This window comes from Mastigoproctus giganteus, chromosome 11 (genome assembly GCF_048544385.1).
Source record: "Mastigoproctus giganteus isolate SK-2022 chromosome 11, ASM4854438v1, whole genome shotgun sequence".
Lineage (NCBI taxonomy): Eukaryota > Metazoa > Arthropoda > Arachnida > Uropygi > Thelyphonidae > Mastigoproctus > Mastigoproctus giganteus.
The window spans coordinates 32,446,891-32,465,089 of NC_143585.1; the positions used below are offsets into that span (position 1 = coordinate 32,446,891).

At 37.3% G+C, this 18,199-nt stretch overlaps 1 protein-coding gene across 2 annotated transcripts in view; it reads right to left on the reverse strand.

Annotated features, from left to right (window-relative positions):
• The window catches only part of Mgtor (nuclear basket protein megator), a 676,213-nt gene that overhangs the window by 309,237 nt on the left and 348,777 nt on the right, over positions 1-18,199 (reverse strand). For both annotated transcript variants that reach the window (XM_090385135.1, XM_090385134.1), the window contains exon 30: positions 9,643-9,790. In XM_090385135.1, coding sequence (XP_090241261.1) covers positions 9,643-9,790 — 148 coding nt within the window. The remainder of the gene's footprint in view (positions 1-9,642; positions 9,791-18,199) is intronic.

Sequence of the window (18,199 nt, forward strand, 5' to 3'; positions counted from 1 at the left end):
CTAGTGGAGTCAATACCTAGATGAACAGCAACTGTTATCTGTGAAAATGGCAGCCCAACACAGTATTAGGTAGGTGGCCATAATTCAATGATCACTGAGTGTGTATATCTGCTGAAATTTATTTCAGAAGACATACATTTACACATGCGCCATACTTCTCATATTTCTTTTGGCTGAATGACATTATTATTATCTTAGCACCATGCAAGCAACAAGAAACTATCACACCATTTTAATTTTGCAATGTAGATAGCCAAGTCGTTAACAAAAATAACCTAGTTTTATAATTTTTTGTGAAAGGATAAAATTGGTGACAGAGAGCTGTCACCAACTATATTATAATGGCAAGGAGATGAAGGGATCAAATCAAGTGAAAAGGGTATTTTCCATTGTAAATTTGGAGAGTCAGCATTAGCTAACAATGTGAGAAAGAAAGATTATAAAAGCATAATCAAAACAAAACAATACATAAAAAAAAAATTCTCACTTCATGTGTCCATTCTTTCTAACAATATATCTAATTTTTCCTCAGATTTATTGAAACTATCCACTTCCACAATACCAGATAGAAGTTTGTTCTAGAAATCAAGTAAATTCTAGCCAACAGTAAATTTTCAAATATCTTACAACCACTCTACCAACCAACCTTCCTCAACTGAAATTTGTGCCCCTTATGTGTGTTGTCAGAGCCACAAGAAAGATACTGTCAACCTTTGGATTACTCAATATTCAGTCTTAAACACCTCAACCAGAGCTCTTCACAGGTGCATAGTTTCCAGGCACTGTAATTTGCAGAACTGAAGTCTTTCTTGGTAATAGTATCCTTCTGTTCCTGTCACTAATCTCATTGTTTTTCTCTGCACCTGTTTCAAAAGATGTTCATCCACCTTAATATGGGGCTTCCAAACTTCTACGCAATACTCAAGATATAGCCTTATTACTGCTTTATATGGCAGAATTCCCTCCTCCTTATCACAGCTGGCAAAATTCCTGTATATTATTGACAAAAGACAATGTCTGACTGAACAATTACTACCAGGTCTTTTTCATTCTGTACTACAATCAGTGTGGTACCACACAGTTGTTACACTAATCTGGAATTACAGTTGTCCATTTGCAGTACCTTGTTTTGATGTTAAACTTCAGTTGCCATTTCTCAGCCCATCATTTTTCCAGTTGCAGTAGCATACCCTGATTATTGTCATTAACCACCCTGCCGACCTTGTATTATCTGCAAAGTTAGAATTAAGCCTGATATGCCCATCAATATCAGTAACAAATACTGAAAACAACGATGGGCACAACAATGAACCCTGGAGAGACTCCACAAATACAAGTAATTTAAGAAGAGCTGTGCTCACTGATAACCACCATCTTTTCCCACCCACTGATCCCTTTATCCATAACAGTAATTTGCCCTAATGCCAAACTACTCCGATATGTACATCAGCAGTCCTTTCATGTGAAACAGCATCCAAAACTTTTTGAAATTTAAGTATTCCAAAATTATTTCTAATTATTTCAAAAATTATTATGTATGTAAAAATAATTTTTTCTATCCAGTTACTTTGTTATACTGCATTACTTATTTTGGTCCTTGAGGTTGCCACAGACATTCTCTCAATTTTTGCCAGAGAGCTTTACTTGCTACCTTGGAGTCTAAAACGCTGATGGAACTGATATTCGGGTGACACTCAAGTCAAGTGGACCCAATTTCGGCAAAGTCCGGACGGTCTGTGACAGCCAAATCCTCTGCTTGCACCTTCACGATGGTGGGACTGTTAGTAATCCTGGGTATAACCTCCATGCACAAGTACATGGTGGGTGACCATCCAGGTGTGAACCAACGTAAGCAGAGGTCGAGTTGTGACGCCCACACCACATGGAGGAATGCCGCCCCTCTATGTTACCAGGCAGTACTAAGTGGTAGATGATTCTCATTAACCGGTGCAATACCACCACTTTGCTTATTGGAGGCTTGAAGTGGTGGAACCCATGTTTAGTCTCTAGAGCTAAGTTCTGGGAAACCTTTCCCCATCTCTTCCACTATGCAGAATGATTGATGACTTTTGATGTTAGGATGAACATCGTGGTGAGATCCAATATTAATTACATTTCGAGGGTACAGCTCTAAAACGGTGTTCGCAGGCTGGCCGCTAGTTAGTACACTGGACCGAACCTATTGGTAACTCTCTAGAAGGCTTCCGGATCAGGTAGTGGATAATCTTGCTACCTCTACTCCGCCAGATAGTGACTGAAGGGAGTCCGAGTAGTGGCTATGCAGGAGGCATTGTCGAGGCCACATTATGCCAAGGATCTGGGTATATTCTTACCATGTGTACGCCATATCCAAAAATTTCATTACTTCATATAGCATGTCCCACCCACTTTTTCTCACCATTGAATACACCATGAATTGTCAAACTAATAGAGCAAGCTTATTTGTGAAAAGATCTAAACTTCCCAAACACTTCCAAATTCATTTCGCAAATATATGTGGTCTCAATTCTAATCTCAACGATGTCCATTTCCACTTGCAGTCTACCAAACCCAATGTACTTTTTCTGACAGAATCTCAGTTATCGGTTGATTCAACTACTGCTCATCTCAGATGCCCAAATTTATTTGCTGTATGATTCCTTTCGCCTCAAAGGTGGTACTTGTGCATATGTCCATTCTGATACTCCCTGCCAGTCTTGGAAATTTGGAATCTCCTCTCTTTGATCTTCTCTGGCTTAAAATCTCTCTATCTCATTGTGTCAAATTCATCAGTTTTCTCTACCGTTCTCCCAACTCCACTAAGGCACCTCCATAGCCAGGTGTGGGCAGGAGCAGCAGTGCATACCACACGCTTCTTGATTAGACTGGGGTTCAAGCCCGTGACCACCAAATACGGAGGATGCGGATAGGTCAGGGAATGACCACCGCATATCCCCGGAGCAATATGGCCTTAGTTGCTAATGCTCCTAAAAACAAAAGAACAACAACAACCAACTCCACTAATCACTTGGAGCTTTTTGACATCCTCTCTTTGCAACTTGACTTTCTCCAGTCCAACTTTCCTAACAGTGAGGTAATTTTCCTCGATAATTTTAACGTTCACAACTCAAGCTGGCTTCCATTTTCTAGTCACACCAGCCCAGCTGGTCGAGATGCTGATGCTTTTGTAATTACAAATGACCTTGCACAGATTGTTCATTTACCTACAAGAATACCGGACAATCCTAATCATACAGCCAACACGCTTGATCTTTTTCTCACAAACAACCCTTCTAAGTACACGGTCGAAGTGATAGGTCATTTAGGCACTTCAGATCGCAACTTGGTGATTGTCTCTTCTCCAATGGAACCTTTATCTCATGGTTATTCCCAACCTCGTGTTGTTTGGCATTACAAGAATGCAAAATGGGATTACCTGCGAGACCTTTTCTTCTTTTCCTTGGTCAGATTACTGTTTCAAAACTTCTGATGTCAACGTTTGCTCAGATTGTGTCAGTGAAATCATTCTTGCAGGAACGGAATCCTGTATCCCACACTCCACTTTAAAATCTCGTCCTTTATCTAAACCTTTGTTTTCCAATAAATGTGCTAAGGCTGTTCAAGAGAAGAACGTTGCATATTGTAATTGGCTTCTTTCTAATTCTTCAGTTTCATTTTCTGCCTACAGCAACAATTGTAAAGGATTTATTAATTAGACCAAACTAGAATTTGAACAGGCTAAGAGTAGAAAGCTTGCTTCTTACCCTAATGGTAGCCGAGCATTCTGGTCTCTTGCCAAAGCTATTGGCCACAACTTTCACCCATCTCTGCTCCCACCTCTGTCCAAACCAGATGGTTCTGTTGTCACTTCAGCCAAGGATAAAGCTTACCTGCTAGTATCGCATTTTTCTTCCAACTCATGTATTAATGATCTTGGTAAAACACCTCCCACCATTCCCAACACACTGCATTCAATGCCTCCTGTGGTCTTCCGTCAAAAGGATTTTGACGAATCTTGATGTTAAGAAAGCTCCAGGTTCCGATGGTATTTCTCCACTTGTTCTCAAAACCTGTGCACCTGAACCTACTCCTTTTCTATGTCGCTTTTTTCATTTTCTTATTCCAAAGGTGTTTTTCCTTCTGCTTGGAAATTTGCTCATATCCAGCCAGTTCCCAAAAAGGGTGACAAATCCCTCCCATCCAATTATCGTCTGATTGCAATTACTTCTACTCTTTCTAAAGTAATGCAGAAATCAATTAACCACCAACTCTTAAACTACCTAGAAACCTTCCATCTGATGAATGATCGCCAGTATGGATTCCATCAGTGTCGATCCACTGGTGATATTCTGGCTTATGTTACCATTTATAGTCTAATTCAATGGAAAGGTTCGGTGAAACACATAGTTGATCTTGACATCTCAAAGGCTTTCGATCATGTCTGGCATAAAGGTCTTCTAAACAAGCTTCCATCTTATGGTTTTCCAACTGTTTTTTGTAACTGGTTATCCAGTTTTCTCTCTGATAGCTGAATAAGAGTGATGGTAGATGGTTCTCTGTCTTCAAACTTCTCCACTAATGCAGGTGTCCCCCAAGGTTCAGTTCTTTCCCCCACTCTTTTCCTCTTGTATATTAATGACCTTCTTCCATTGACTGGAAATCCTATCCCTAGTTTTGCCGATGATAGCACATTGCCTTCCACTTTCCATTTTGAGAAACCTTGCCCTGCTCAATCAGCTTCAACTTCCCCAAAATCTGCTACCAATTCCTTGAATGCAAATCTTTAGGTAATTCTCCAGTGGGGGTAAAGACAACTTAGTTGATTTCAACCCTTCTAAAACTCAGTCTTGTCTTATATCTCGCAAAAAGGATTCTTCTGCTCCTATGCTTATCTTTAGTGACACTCCGATTTCTAGGCAAAATGATATATCTTTTTTGGGGATTATCCTGACTTCTAATCTCTCTTGGCAGAAGCACATTACAAATATTGCTTCCTCTGCATCTAAAAAACTTGGTTTTCTCTTTTGCTCTCGATGTTACTTTTCTTCCAAACAGCTGCTCACTCTGCATAAATCGCAAATCCCCCCTACCATGGAATATTGTTCCCACATCTGAGGGTGGTGCCCCCAAAACCTCTCTCAGGCTTCTTGATTCCATTCAGAAGAGGGCAGAAAGATTAATTAATGATTCATTTCTAACAGAGTCTCTCCACTCGTTGTCTCACAGATGCACTGTTTCTGCTGTATGCCTCTTCTACAGATACTTCCATGGGCACTGTTCTTCTGAATTAGCTTCTATAATTCCCGCTCTCTCTTTCAAAACAGTCCGAACACGTGCAACCACCTGCCAACATCGATTTACTGTCCAACTTCAGACCCACAGAACCAACTTTTTATCCTCCTCGTTTATTCATTCAACTGACATTTTCTGGAACAACCTTCCTTCATACGTATTTCCTGAAAATTACAGTCTACAGAAGTTCAAGTCCAATGTCAATAAATATCTTCTTTCGTCTTCTCAACCTCCAACCCTAGCACAGTACTAAGTACTATAGGTTCCGATACCTCTCGTGTTTGGGGTTTACATAAAAAAAAAAAAAAAAAAAAATTACAGTATTCAATCACCTTGCTCAGACAAGTTGAATCCTTGGCAAATCTGTGCTGTGATTGACATCATAATGTTAGTAGTTGTTACTGCTAATATTATATTCCTAGTTAACTATAAACTTAACTACAATCCTGTCTAGATAGACCTGCATTACTTCTTCAATCAGAGACTCTACTGTTTTCCGTAGAATAGAAATCAAGCTTACAGGTCTAATTACTCAATTTACCCTTTAATCTCCCTTTGAGAAGTGGGAAGACATTTGTCCAAATCCAATCTGTTAACCCCCCCCTCCATGGCAAAACCATCCACCCCCAGTTGCATTATTTACTTTTAGCTTAAAAAATTTCTCTTCACTTCTGCTGATATATCGCAATCATTTAGCCTTCCTTTTAGAAACATAGATGTAAAATATATATTTAGTTATTGGCAACCTCGACAGAATCACCAGCATTATACCATTTTATCTAGCAAATCTGTGTTTCATCCTATTCCTTTTATGTTAACTCCAGAAGGAAAAGGATGAAACTGTTTTTTGCAGCTATGCTTTAATTATATTCTCCCTAGTGATAGTAATCTTATAGCATAAATTGATATTACCACTGGATTCCCTCAGCAGTTTTCACCTGTAAAATCAAAATAACTAAAGGAGAAATGCAATTAAAATCAAAGAAATAAACATCTCGATTAAAGGGACTGATCGTGAGACAAATAGCACATGAAGAATAAGGATATCAAGTTTGGTGATCATAGGTAAAAATTTTAAAAAGTGATTTAAAAGATGTAAAGATGTAACCGAGACCATCTAAAAGAAAGGGGAAAAAAAAAAAAAAAAAAAACCTCTTGAAAGGTGCTACACGGGTATTTCCTTGCAGAAAATAGGAACAAACTTTATTCTGTACATGAAAGGTAACTTAATTTATTCAAGAGCTATCAGTCTTTTGTTTTTTGGCAGGTGGTCTCATTTGATAATTATGCCACAATTATATAATAGTCAAATAGAAATTTAGTCCACACCTCCATTTATATGCAGATTGAGGGAGTTAATATTGTGAGAACGAGTAAAACTATTAAGCTGACAAAAAAAGCTTGTATTTCTTATAAAAACTAGTTTACCTAACAGAAAAGTATAGACTAATGCACACAACAGGATTTGACTAGTGGAATTTCAAAATGCTGTTTTTTCTTGTAGGAGGAGAGATCCTGTTCTCCATGATGACAATGCCTAAGAGTACAGGAACTCCCCACGACTTACGTAATACTTGACTTACACAGATTTGACTTTACGTAAGTTTTTGCCAGCCGGTGCAAACTGAAAAAATATCAAAATGTATTTTGCATCTGTAGGGATAAATAAAGGTATTGTGAAAATATTGTAATGCGAACCCAATTATACATTGTTTTATTTTATTTTATTTTTTTTTTGTAATTCATTCCAAGTCCTTGGAAGTTGAAAATTTCGCTATATTACTAAAAGGTCAAAAAAAAATCTCAAAAAGGTCATATTTATAATGTAAATTGCACTACACTTTCATCGTTATCATATGTTCCCATTATAAGAATCAATTTTGAACGCCTTTGTGATATTTTTCTAAAGCACATTACTGGAAATCATGACCATAAAACAATAAAAACAATTTTGCACATTCTGGTTTATTGGGCTTTTCTGTTAGTGCATGTAATTATAAACAGGTAATAAACTCGATCTTATTGTATTCGCAATAATACCGATCGGCGATTGTGTGGGTTTTTATGCTATTATGGTGAAATGTCTTCCTCTTCACTGAAATCTTCAATCATATAAAAAAATTTTCAGAAACTTCTCTTCGTTCCTATTTATGTATTACAATGATGAAAGGAAATCAACCAATGGAAAGTGCAAGTGGCGGTAGTGCCAGGAAACGAAACAAAATTAATTTAGAAATGAAGATGAAAATGATTAAGTACGAAGCAGGACAAAGTTTGTCATCTATTGCAAGGGAATTAGGTATTGCTGCTTCAATAGTGAATACTATTTTAAAGGGCAGTGCGCATAAAAAAGAACGTGTCATTGGATTAAGATCAACAGTGATCACAAAACAGCATTCAGGTGCTATATTGAAAATGGAGCAGCTGTTAATAATATGGACAGAAAGTCAGATTCAGAAGCAAGTGCCTCTGAGTCTAATGACCATTCAAGCAAAAGCAAGTATTTATGAAGATATTAAGGCTAAGTACGGCAAACCCCAACCCAAGTTCGTGTCAAGCAAAGGGTGGTTTAATAGGTTCAAGCATAGCGCTGGTTTCCACAATGTTAAAGTATGTGGTGAAGTCGCCAGTGCCAATTCTGCAGCCACAGAGAAATTTTGTGATGTGTTTGAAAAAATTATTGATGAAGGTGGATATTCAACGCAGCAAATTTTAACGTTAACGAGACTGCTCTGTATTGGAAAAAAAAATTCCGGATCGAACATACATTGCCAAAGAGGAAAAGGCAGGTATCAAGGTGTCAAAAGATAGGGCCACCCTCTTGCTTGGGGCTAATGCAGCGGGAGATTACAGATTAAAACCACTGCTTGTGCATCACTCTGGTAATCCTCGTGCATTTCAGGGCATCAATAAAGCCAACCTACCCATGCATTTCCGATCGAATCAGAGAGCATGGATAACAAGATGTCTCTTTGAGGATTGGTTTAAATGCTGCTTCATTCTCGAGGTTGAAAAATATTGTAAAACAATGACATTCCTTTCAAGATTTTGCTTCTATTAGATAATGCTCCTGGACATCCTACGCATCTAGGTGATTTCAATTCGAACGTGAGAGTCATATTTCTACCACCAAACACGACCACTCATCCAATCTATGGATCAGGGAACATTCAAAATGTTATTTCAAATTTAAAAGCATACTATTTATGCACAACATTTGCTTAGGCATTTTCTGCAGTAGACGATGAGAAAAATTTGATGTTAAGAGACTTTTGGAAACTTACAATATTTACCACGGCATCTTAAACATTAATAAGATGGCATGGTAAATGGTGGAAATTACTAAAAGTTGTTTAAATGGTGCATGGAAGAAAATATGCCAAAAGGCTTTGAAGGATTTGAAAAAGACTAATCATATGAAGAGGTTACAGATAAGATTGCAAAGGTTGCAGAGCTTCTTCAGTTGGAGGTTGATGCCAAAGATGTGGAGGAGTTAATAGAGGAAGAAGAGAAGAAATTATCTAATGAAGAACTTATTGACTTGCAGGCAGCGATAGTGAAAGAAGAAAATGCTGATGAAGCTCTCAAGATGAACCAAACGAGGAGCCAAGATGCCTCATCACCAGAGAGATGGTTTTTTCATGAAAACTGCATATGCAATGGAGAGGTTTGAGAAAATGGATCATGACAGCAAATGATTCTTAAAAGCTAACAGAGGGGTGAATGATATGCTTGCTTGCTACAAAGAAATCTATGATGAAAAGAAAAAAGCCACCGTCCAGTCATCCATTAATAAGTTGTTTTGTTAGGCTGAGCAGCTGAACCCTTCTAAATCTCCACAGCCCTCAACCTCCACAGCGCCGTTCTTATCAGATGAAGATGTCAATTCTGGCAACGATGCTTGAGGAGTAAAATTTACTGATGTTATGCCTGTCTCGTCTCTTTGTAATTTTACAATTTTCATTTTTTTTTAAACTGCACGTTTTTGTAATTTTTCCTGTGCATCAGATAAAAAATTGAATAAATACAATAAATAATTCTACTTACATGTTCGTTGCATATTTCTTTTTTGATACAATCAATTCAGTGAGCACAGTTGCAAGTGCTGCATAAGCATGGGGGAAATTCCGACTTACATAAAATTTGACTTACTTAGAGTTCCACGGAACGCAACCCTTACATAAGTCAGGGAGTTGCTGTATACCATACTTTCTGATACCTGATGCTTTTGAAGAGAATGAGGATGTTTTTCTCTTCAAAAAATATTCCAAAAGTCAGGCCTCAAATATATTTAACCATTTCAGAAAACGTTGTAATCTATTTCCTGCTTATACTATTTAAAAATTTTTTTTTTTTTCCCAAATTTCTTACCTGTGACTTTTCTTGCATATCTTTTAATTCATTCTGAGTCTCTGCCAACAATTTTTCAAGCTGTTCAGATTTTATTTTGAAACGTGAGCATTCAGATTGGGATGCTTCACACTGTGTGATGGCAATTTCCTTTTCACGTCGTAAATACCTGCAATATAATTAAATTTGTTACAGATGACAAAATTTCAGATATTGAAGCACATTGTTGGAACTTCAGGATTAAATTTAATAAATAAAAAAAAAACTTTTCTGCTTATTGCTTGATTAGCAAATGGGATGTAGCAAATGGAAGTAATGATTTTCAGTTGTTGTTATATTTGTGAATAGGACTGTGTCTACAGCATGTATGAAGGGGAAGGAATTTAATACTTGAATCATATTTAATACTTGTGGATGAGACAGTGCAACCACTCTTAACCAGAGAGTGGCTGCACTATTTTTCTGATACAGTAATACCCCGACTTACGCGAACTCGGAGTTAGGCGGTTCTTGATTTTTTCGTTTGGCAACGCTGCCGCCCACTATCTTCAAGGTCGTTTTTCATATGTTATCGATATACGGTGGAGAATGAGAGCGAAAGATGAACAAAATTCAACTTTGCTGCTTTTATGTTTTTTATATCAGTGAAGGGGAAACACATTTCACCATAATAACGTAAAAACCAACACAATTCCAGCTATCGGTATAATCGCAAATGCAATTAGATCGAGTTTACTACCAGTTTATAACAGATTTCACTAGCAGAAACGCAACTGGATTTTTATTGTTTTATGGTAGTAACCCCTAGAAATGTGAGGTGTTAATAGCGTATCTCTGCCTTTATGGTGTTGTTTATTCAGTTGCTACATGCGCGCAGCTTTGTTTATGCGTATCAAGCGTGCCTCCTCGTTTTGTAATTGTGCTTTATTCCCTAAAATTGAGTAAAATACTTAATTAAAAGGTGTGAAAAGGAAGCGTCCTGGTGAAGACTGCAGATTCAGAGAGAAAAAGAAAAGCAATTATCGATAAACAGAGGCGGACTGGGTCAAAAATTCTTACCCAGGAAAATTTATAGTGGCCTCATACTATGGTTTATGGCCAAAATCACACTGGCCCACCGGGGTTTCCCCGGTAAGGCTTATGGCCAGTCCGCCTCTGTCGATAGAGAAAAAATATGAAATTGTGAAACGCTTTGAGCGAAATGAAAGACCATGTGATATTGCACGTGCTACAGGCCTAAATGAAGCAACGGCGAAAAGCACATGGAACGAAGAACGCGTTATAGCCACAAAGCAAGGAATAAAAAAAATTATTAGCTTGCTACGAAGAAATTCTGCGTGAAAAAAAGAACGCGCTGTGTCGTCAGCTGAATTTGTTAGATTTTATGAAGCCATCGACATCGAAATAACTTTTTAACGTAAGTCATTTGTTTTTTTAATACATATTTTGTATTAATATGTATAAAGAACTGCAATTTTATTAATATTTTTCTTCTAAACTAGTGTTTTTGTTAGTCCTTGGTCCCAATTAAGCGAAATTTATATGTATTTATATGCAAAGTTGTACCCCGACTTACGCGAATTCGACTTACGCGATTTTCGTCGGACCCACCTATCGCGTAACTTCGGGGTATTACTGTACTCAAAAACAGCAAGGAGGATAGAGGAATTTTCTCAGCCTCACTTAGTTAATTTTTTTTTTTTTTTTTAAGAAAAGCAAAAAAGACAAAAGTTTATTACAATCTGTAGTACTTAAATCCGTGCTTCAGCTAGAGGCTCAGAAGACAGTATATACTTGTTAAGATTATGCCTGAATTTCAGAAGACTAAGTTTCAGGAAACACATGTGAAGGAAAGTGGTTGAAAAAGCAGGAGTACACGAGGAAGAGGAAAAGTTGGACAGCATATGGATTTTAACTGGTTCAGATGTGTTCAAACTGTTTAGGAAGTGAGTGGTGGCATTAATTATGCCAATTCAGAATAACAGCACATATGGAAGCATCTAAGAAAAAACATGCAGTCAAAACTGAACTCCTATAAGACAGAGAACAAAGACTCTTCGTAAGGGAAGAGTGTTATTACTTGTTATTACTTGTCTAAGTGCTCAAGAGAGGTTTTGGAGGCACTACTGCAGATATGGGAACATTTCACGGCTTCTATCATCTGTAATTACGAAATCACTAATTTAATATGGCTCAGCATCTTCACAGCATGAAGGATCTTTTGTCAGTAAAGACCAATACAAAGTGTGTATTCAATTCATCTACAACATCAGTTGGGTTATCTAAGACTTTTCCGCACCCAGTGCACAAGGGTCTAATCTGATTAGCTTTCTTTCCCCATTCTTTGCTTTCTTAGCCAATGCTTTTTCATAAGTAGCCTTGGTCTCCCTGACCTTATTTGTGGTACTATTACAGATCATTTTGTGCCTGTTGTAGGCTTCAGTACATTTCATCACTCTATAACTGACCTATGCTATCTTTTTCTCCCTTCTGCATCCTCCCGGCATCCTCCTTCTGCAATATTTTCTTAAAGTGTGTATGCGTTTGTGGCTTCTATAATTTTTGCTTTAAAGGAATTCTATAATTCAAATGTATTCTCTATGTCTCAGCAATCTGCCCAATTCACATGCAATATAAATGAGGACAGTTTTGGGATCTACCAGTGGTTTATGAGCTACACTGCCCTACCATTAATATCTGGACACCAAAAAAGAGCCTTTATTGTGTCATCTAATATTTTGTGCTGAAACTTTTTGCTTTTATGATGGCCTTCAATCTTTGCGGAATACTCTCAACCAGCTTTTTATAAATGTCGGGTGATACATTTGGGTGCAGATGGAATATTAGGATACGTTGTTGTTGTTGTTTGTTATTTGGTTTTTAGGAGCATTAGCAACTAAGGCCATATTGCTCCAGGAATATGCGGTGGTCATTCCCTGACCTTTCCGCATCCTCCGTATTTGGTGGCGACGGGCTCGAACCCCGGTCTAATCAAGAAGTGTGTGCTACGTACTGCTGCTCCTTCCCACCTGGCTACGGAGGTGCCTAATATTAGGATACATAACACCCTTCTTACTCTTTGCATTGTATCCCTCTACATTAACTACGCAAAAGTAACATTCATTACAGTGGTTTGTAGACTCCCGCCAAATCACAGGAACTGCAAAAGGCATAGCCTTTTTTTTTTACCATTTTTCCACAATCGCAATGCTTCAACATAGGTTCAGTAAACCATTATGTGGAACCCACTATTCTTCCTGGTCATGGAGTTTCACTCCAAAATAAGCCCAATACACAATTTTACAAATCCAGTAATATTCTGTCTTTGTTTGAGGACTGGCTATACAACTTCCACAAATATAACATATAAGTTTGTATTGTTCAAACACTTGTACAATACAAACTTATGTTAGTATTGTTCAAACACTTGTGTGAATGCATTTTACTCAATTTTCAGATCAGGTTTGAAAGGATAACCTCAAAAATAAACTGAGCTCACAATGATCAACATTGCTGCATGTTGCTCTCAAGGCCATGAAACAAATGACAGAAGGCAGTGTTGCCAACTTGTAAAGATTTAGTTTAGAAATTCCCAGCATTTACTCCTACCTTAATACATCCAATAATACAACTCACGACATCAACTTAAGTGAATTGTGAAAAAATTATATGCGATAGAAAAAACGAATAATTAAACGAAAATACTATAATGCATTAAGGGCTTATGCCTCAGGCTGCGAGAGAGTTAGACTATGTACAAGTTAGTGCAACTGCATCATATTAGTACACAGCCAATTCTAGAACAGCAAATTATTTGCAAAAGCAACATCATTTAAGTCATATCTCATATTGTGAATACCTTCACAACGACTTATTTGAAGCAGTGCAATGTCATGGCAACTCACTGTGAAGGTATTCACAATATGAGATATGACTTAAACGATGTCGCTTTTGCAAATAATTTTCTAATCTGGAATTGGCTGTGTATTAATATGATGCAGTTGCACTAACTTGTACAGTCTAAACGAAAATAATAACTAAACAAAAATAATAAAATGAAATCAGCATAGAGTACTATGCAGAGTGGTGCGATTCTTTTACAGATGTTGAAAGCATTAGTATAAGCAGAAAATGAAGCTAGCAAATTGGATACAAGCCAATTGTAATATGCCACATTCTTACCTTGAAAGGCATTAGTACATTTACTGGAAAAACCAAAGTTTAGAAAAACACCAAATTTTAGGATGGAATAAAGGAGTTCATTCCTACAAGGATAATTTCTCTGACACAATCTGGGCAAATACTGGGATCAGAAATCATAAAAATTATCCTGTTTTGCATTCTTGTAATGCCAAATGGCTCATAGCTCAGAATAGTCATGAGAGAGGAGCTTCATTGGAGACAAGATAATCTTGAAGTTGTAAGCAAGATGGCTAGGAAACCAATGACAATGACAGTGTACTTGGTCATTGGTAAGAAAAAGATAAGGGTGTGGATGTTTTTCTTCATTAACTGCAAGTGTGTGGTTAGAATTGTCTGGGAGGTAAGTGAACTAGGTGCAGAAAGACATTAGTAACAACAACAAAAGCCTCAGTATCTCAATCATCTGGGTCTATAAAATTGAAAACTGGAACTAGAAAACTGAAGACAACCAAATGGAGTTGGAAATATTAAAATTACCAAGGAAAATTACTTTACCATTAAGAAAGGGAGATTGGAGAAAGTCTTGTTTCAAGGAACAGAAATTTAAAAAACCCAAAAAAAAAAAAAAAAAAAAAACCTAATCCAAGTGATTAGTAGAGATGGGAAAACAATAATGAGGCAAGGAGATTTCAGCTGAGGAAGTCTCTAACAAGGAACATCAGAGCAAAACAAGTATCATTCTTGAAGCAAAAGGAATTACGGAAAAAGGATCCAGTCATTAGGCCAATAACACACTCCTACTCTCTCAATTTTTTCTCAGTGCTTATATCACATCAAACTGATTCAACATTTCACACGTCACCCAAGTCGATTGGATGTGTTATTTTTATATTCTTCTTAACTAAGAGCATAATCCACCTCTCCTGTCTGTCCACTCTGTATACATTGTACTCTCCAGATTCAAATCCAGCACCACTTATGTCTGAGTTAATCCATGTCTCCACTGTTTCTACAATGTCTGCATTCAACGACTTAATCAATACTTCAAATTCATAAAATATATTAACAATGCTCCTAGCATTAGTGTGCATGCAAGTATACATGCCCATGTTCTTACTCTTAGATACCCTAAAACAGCCCATATTCATTTGTTCCGTGACGACCCACAACAGGGTCTGAAATTCCAGACAACTTGCTTTCCAGGCTGCCACATGTACCAATAGTAGCAATGCAAGAATCACTTTCCCCTCTGCCTGTTGCTCTAGTTAAACTATTAGTCTGTGTATCCCAAGCTAGAAGTTTTACAACCCACCTATCACTACCTTAATAGCAGCAGGAAATATTCTTGCACCCTTTCAACTCAAGTACAGTAATACCCCGAAGTTACGCGATAGGTGGGTCCGACGAAAATCGCGTAAGTCGGGGTACAACTTTGCATATAAATACATATAAATTTTGCTTAATTGGGACCAAGGACTAACAAAAACACTAGTTTAGAAGAAAAATATTAATAAAATTGCAGTTCTTTATACATATTAATACAAAATATGCATTAAAAAAAACAAATGATTTACGTAAAAAAGTTATTTCGATGTCGATGGCTTCATAAAATCTAACAAATTCGTCTGACGACACAGCGCCTTCTTTTTTTCACGCAGAATTTCTTCGTAGCAAGCTAATAATTTTTTTTATTCCTTGCTTTGTAGCTATAATGCGTTCTTCGTTGGAGTCTTATGTTTTCTAAAATTTTTAAGCCCTTTACAATTGAGCCCTTTTCAATTTTCAACTTGTCAAGTTTGCAATTGTCATGTGCTTTTCGCCGTTGCTTCACCTGTAGCACGTGCAATATCACATGGTCTTTCATTTCGCTCAAAGCATTTCACAATTTCATATTTTTTCTCTATCGACAGAGGTGGACTGGCCATATGCCTTACCGGGGAAACCCCGGTGGGCCAGTGTGATTTTGGCCATAAACCATAGTATGAGGCCACTATAAATTTTCCCGGGTAAGAATTTTTGACCAGTCCGCCTCTGTTTATCGATAATTGCTTTTCTTTTTCTCTCTGAATCTGCAGTGTCTTCACCAGGACGCTTCCTTTTCACACCTTCTAATTAAGTATTTTACTCATTTTTAGGGAATAAAGCACAATTACAAAACGAGGAGGCATGCTTGATATGCATAAACAAAGCTGCGCGCATGTAGCAACTGAATAAACAACACCATAAAGGCAGAGATACACTATTAACACCTCACATTTCTAGGGGTTACTGCCATAAAACAATAAAAGTCCAGTTGCGTTTCTGCTAGTGAAATCTGTTATAAACTGGTAGTAAACTCGATCTAATTGCATTTGCGATTATATCGATAGCTGGAATTGTGTTGGTTTTTACGTTATTATGGTGAAATGTGTTTCCCTTCACTGATATAAAAAACATAAAAGCAACAAAGTTGAATTTTGTTCATCTTTCGCTCTCATTCTCCGCCGTCGCACCGTATATCGATAACATATGAAAAACGACCTTGAAGATAGTGGGCGGCAGCGTTACCAAACAAAAAAAAATCAAGAACCGCGTAACTCCGAGTTCGCGTAAGTCGGGGTATTACTGTATATCTCATCCTTGTAGGAAGTCTCTCCTGTTAACAACCAAAAAGACCATGCTGAGAAAAATTCTATCCCATGAGCCTTGCACATTCTCTCCAGGGTTGAATTGGTTTACAAGGCTCTCAACATATACTCCCTCCTATCATGTCTGGGCAGAATTGCAGACACTTTCAAATTCAATCCTAACTTACGACTTTTGCTAACATTGCCCTGTACTTGTTAAGTAAGTCCTCAGATCTCTTACACTTTCTGGGGTTATTGATAGGTCTGACACTATTCAACAAGGAGCACCCCAATATTTACATATAGGAAATTAACCAGAGTCCAGACTCAATGTCCACTGCTCATTTTCTTATGCAATATTTTACTCTACATCTATTTATGGAATTGGCAAAACTGAATACCACTTTATTCAATTTTGCCAATTCCTGAATCTTGATAGCCAGCTATGTGGCTACTGAACAAACATGATTAATTATGAACAACCTTATCATTACAGCAGGACTGATACCACAGCTGGTATATCAACTGGATCAATGTCCTGGCTGAGTTAGTCAGTTAACTCATGATACTACTACTAAATGCCACTGGAGCTATCATTAAGATAGGTACTTTCACTGTTAGAATAACTGGTCAATATCATATTCAATATATCAGAACAGCAGCCATTACAGAAACCAAGAGGATAAACAGAAATGACCTGCAGACATAATTTATTCTAAAGTAAGATACACTGCATGAGAGGCATAGAAATAGCCTTTAGATTTAGTCTGTCAGAAAGTTTAATTGGTTGGGAACCATTATCCAGTAAACTTATGTGGACAATGTTTAAGATAGAAAGTTGGGCAATGAGATGGAATAATTATTTAATATCTTAAAAAGAGTAGCAGAAACTAATGACAAAGAAAGAATAGATTTAAATATTACATTCAAAGATTTAAATAGTACATTACCACCAACAGAGAAATTACCAATTGTGAACATGAAAACTGTTACACATGAATATATTAAAATATTAATTTGTCAATTAATATACAGCCACTCCCCGACTTACATAACGGTTGTGTTCCATGGAACTCTAAGTAAGTCAGAATTTTACGTAAGTCGGAATATCCCTAAATGCTTCAGCAGCACTCGCAAATTTGATGGAAGCAAAAAGGAAATGTTCAACGAACATGTGAATAGAATTACCTATTCAATTTTTTTATCTCATGCACAGGAAAAATTACAAAAGTATACAAAATTACAAAAATTTCAAAATTATAAAATTACAAAAAGAGAGAGCAGACAGGCAAGTTTCAGCAGGCAAGCATCAGTGCAAGTTTCATCTTTCTAGCACCATTGCCAGAATTAATTCTCCAGCTGATAAGTACGCTGCTGCAGGGGTTGAGGGCTGTGGAGATTTAGAAGGGGTTTTTTCCAAGACATCACAAAATTTCTCTGCAGTTGCAAAATCGGCACTGGCGACTTGATCGCATAATTTAATGTTTTGGAAACCAGCACGATGCTTGCCACGAACTGGGCTCGGGGTTCGCCGTACTTATCCTTAATATCTTCATAAATACTTCTTGCTTTTGCTTGAATGACCGTTGGACTAAGGGGCATTTGCTTCTGAATCTGATTTTCCCTCCATATTATTTATAGCTTTCCTATCTTCGATATAGCACTCAAACACTGTTTTGTGATCACTGTTGATCTTAAATGCGTTGATCCTTTTATATGCGCATTGTCCCTTAAAATAGTATTCACTGTTGAAGCAACAAGACCTAATTTCATGCAATAGATGATAACCTTTGTCCTGCTTCATAATTCTTAATTAATCATCTTCATTT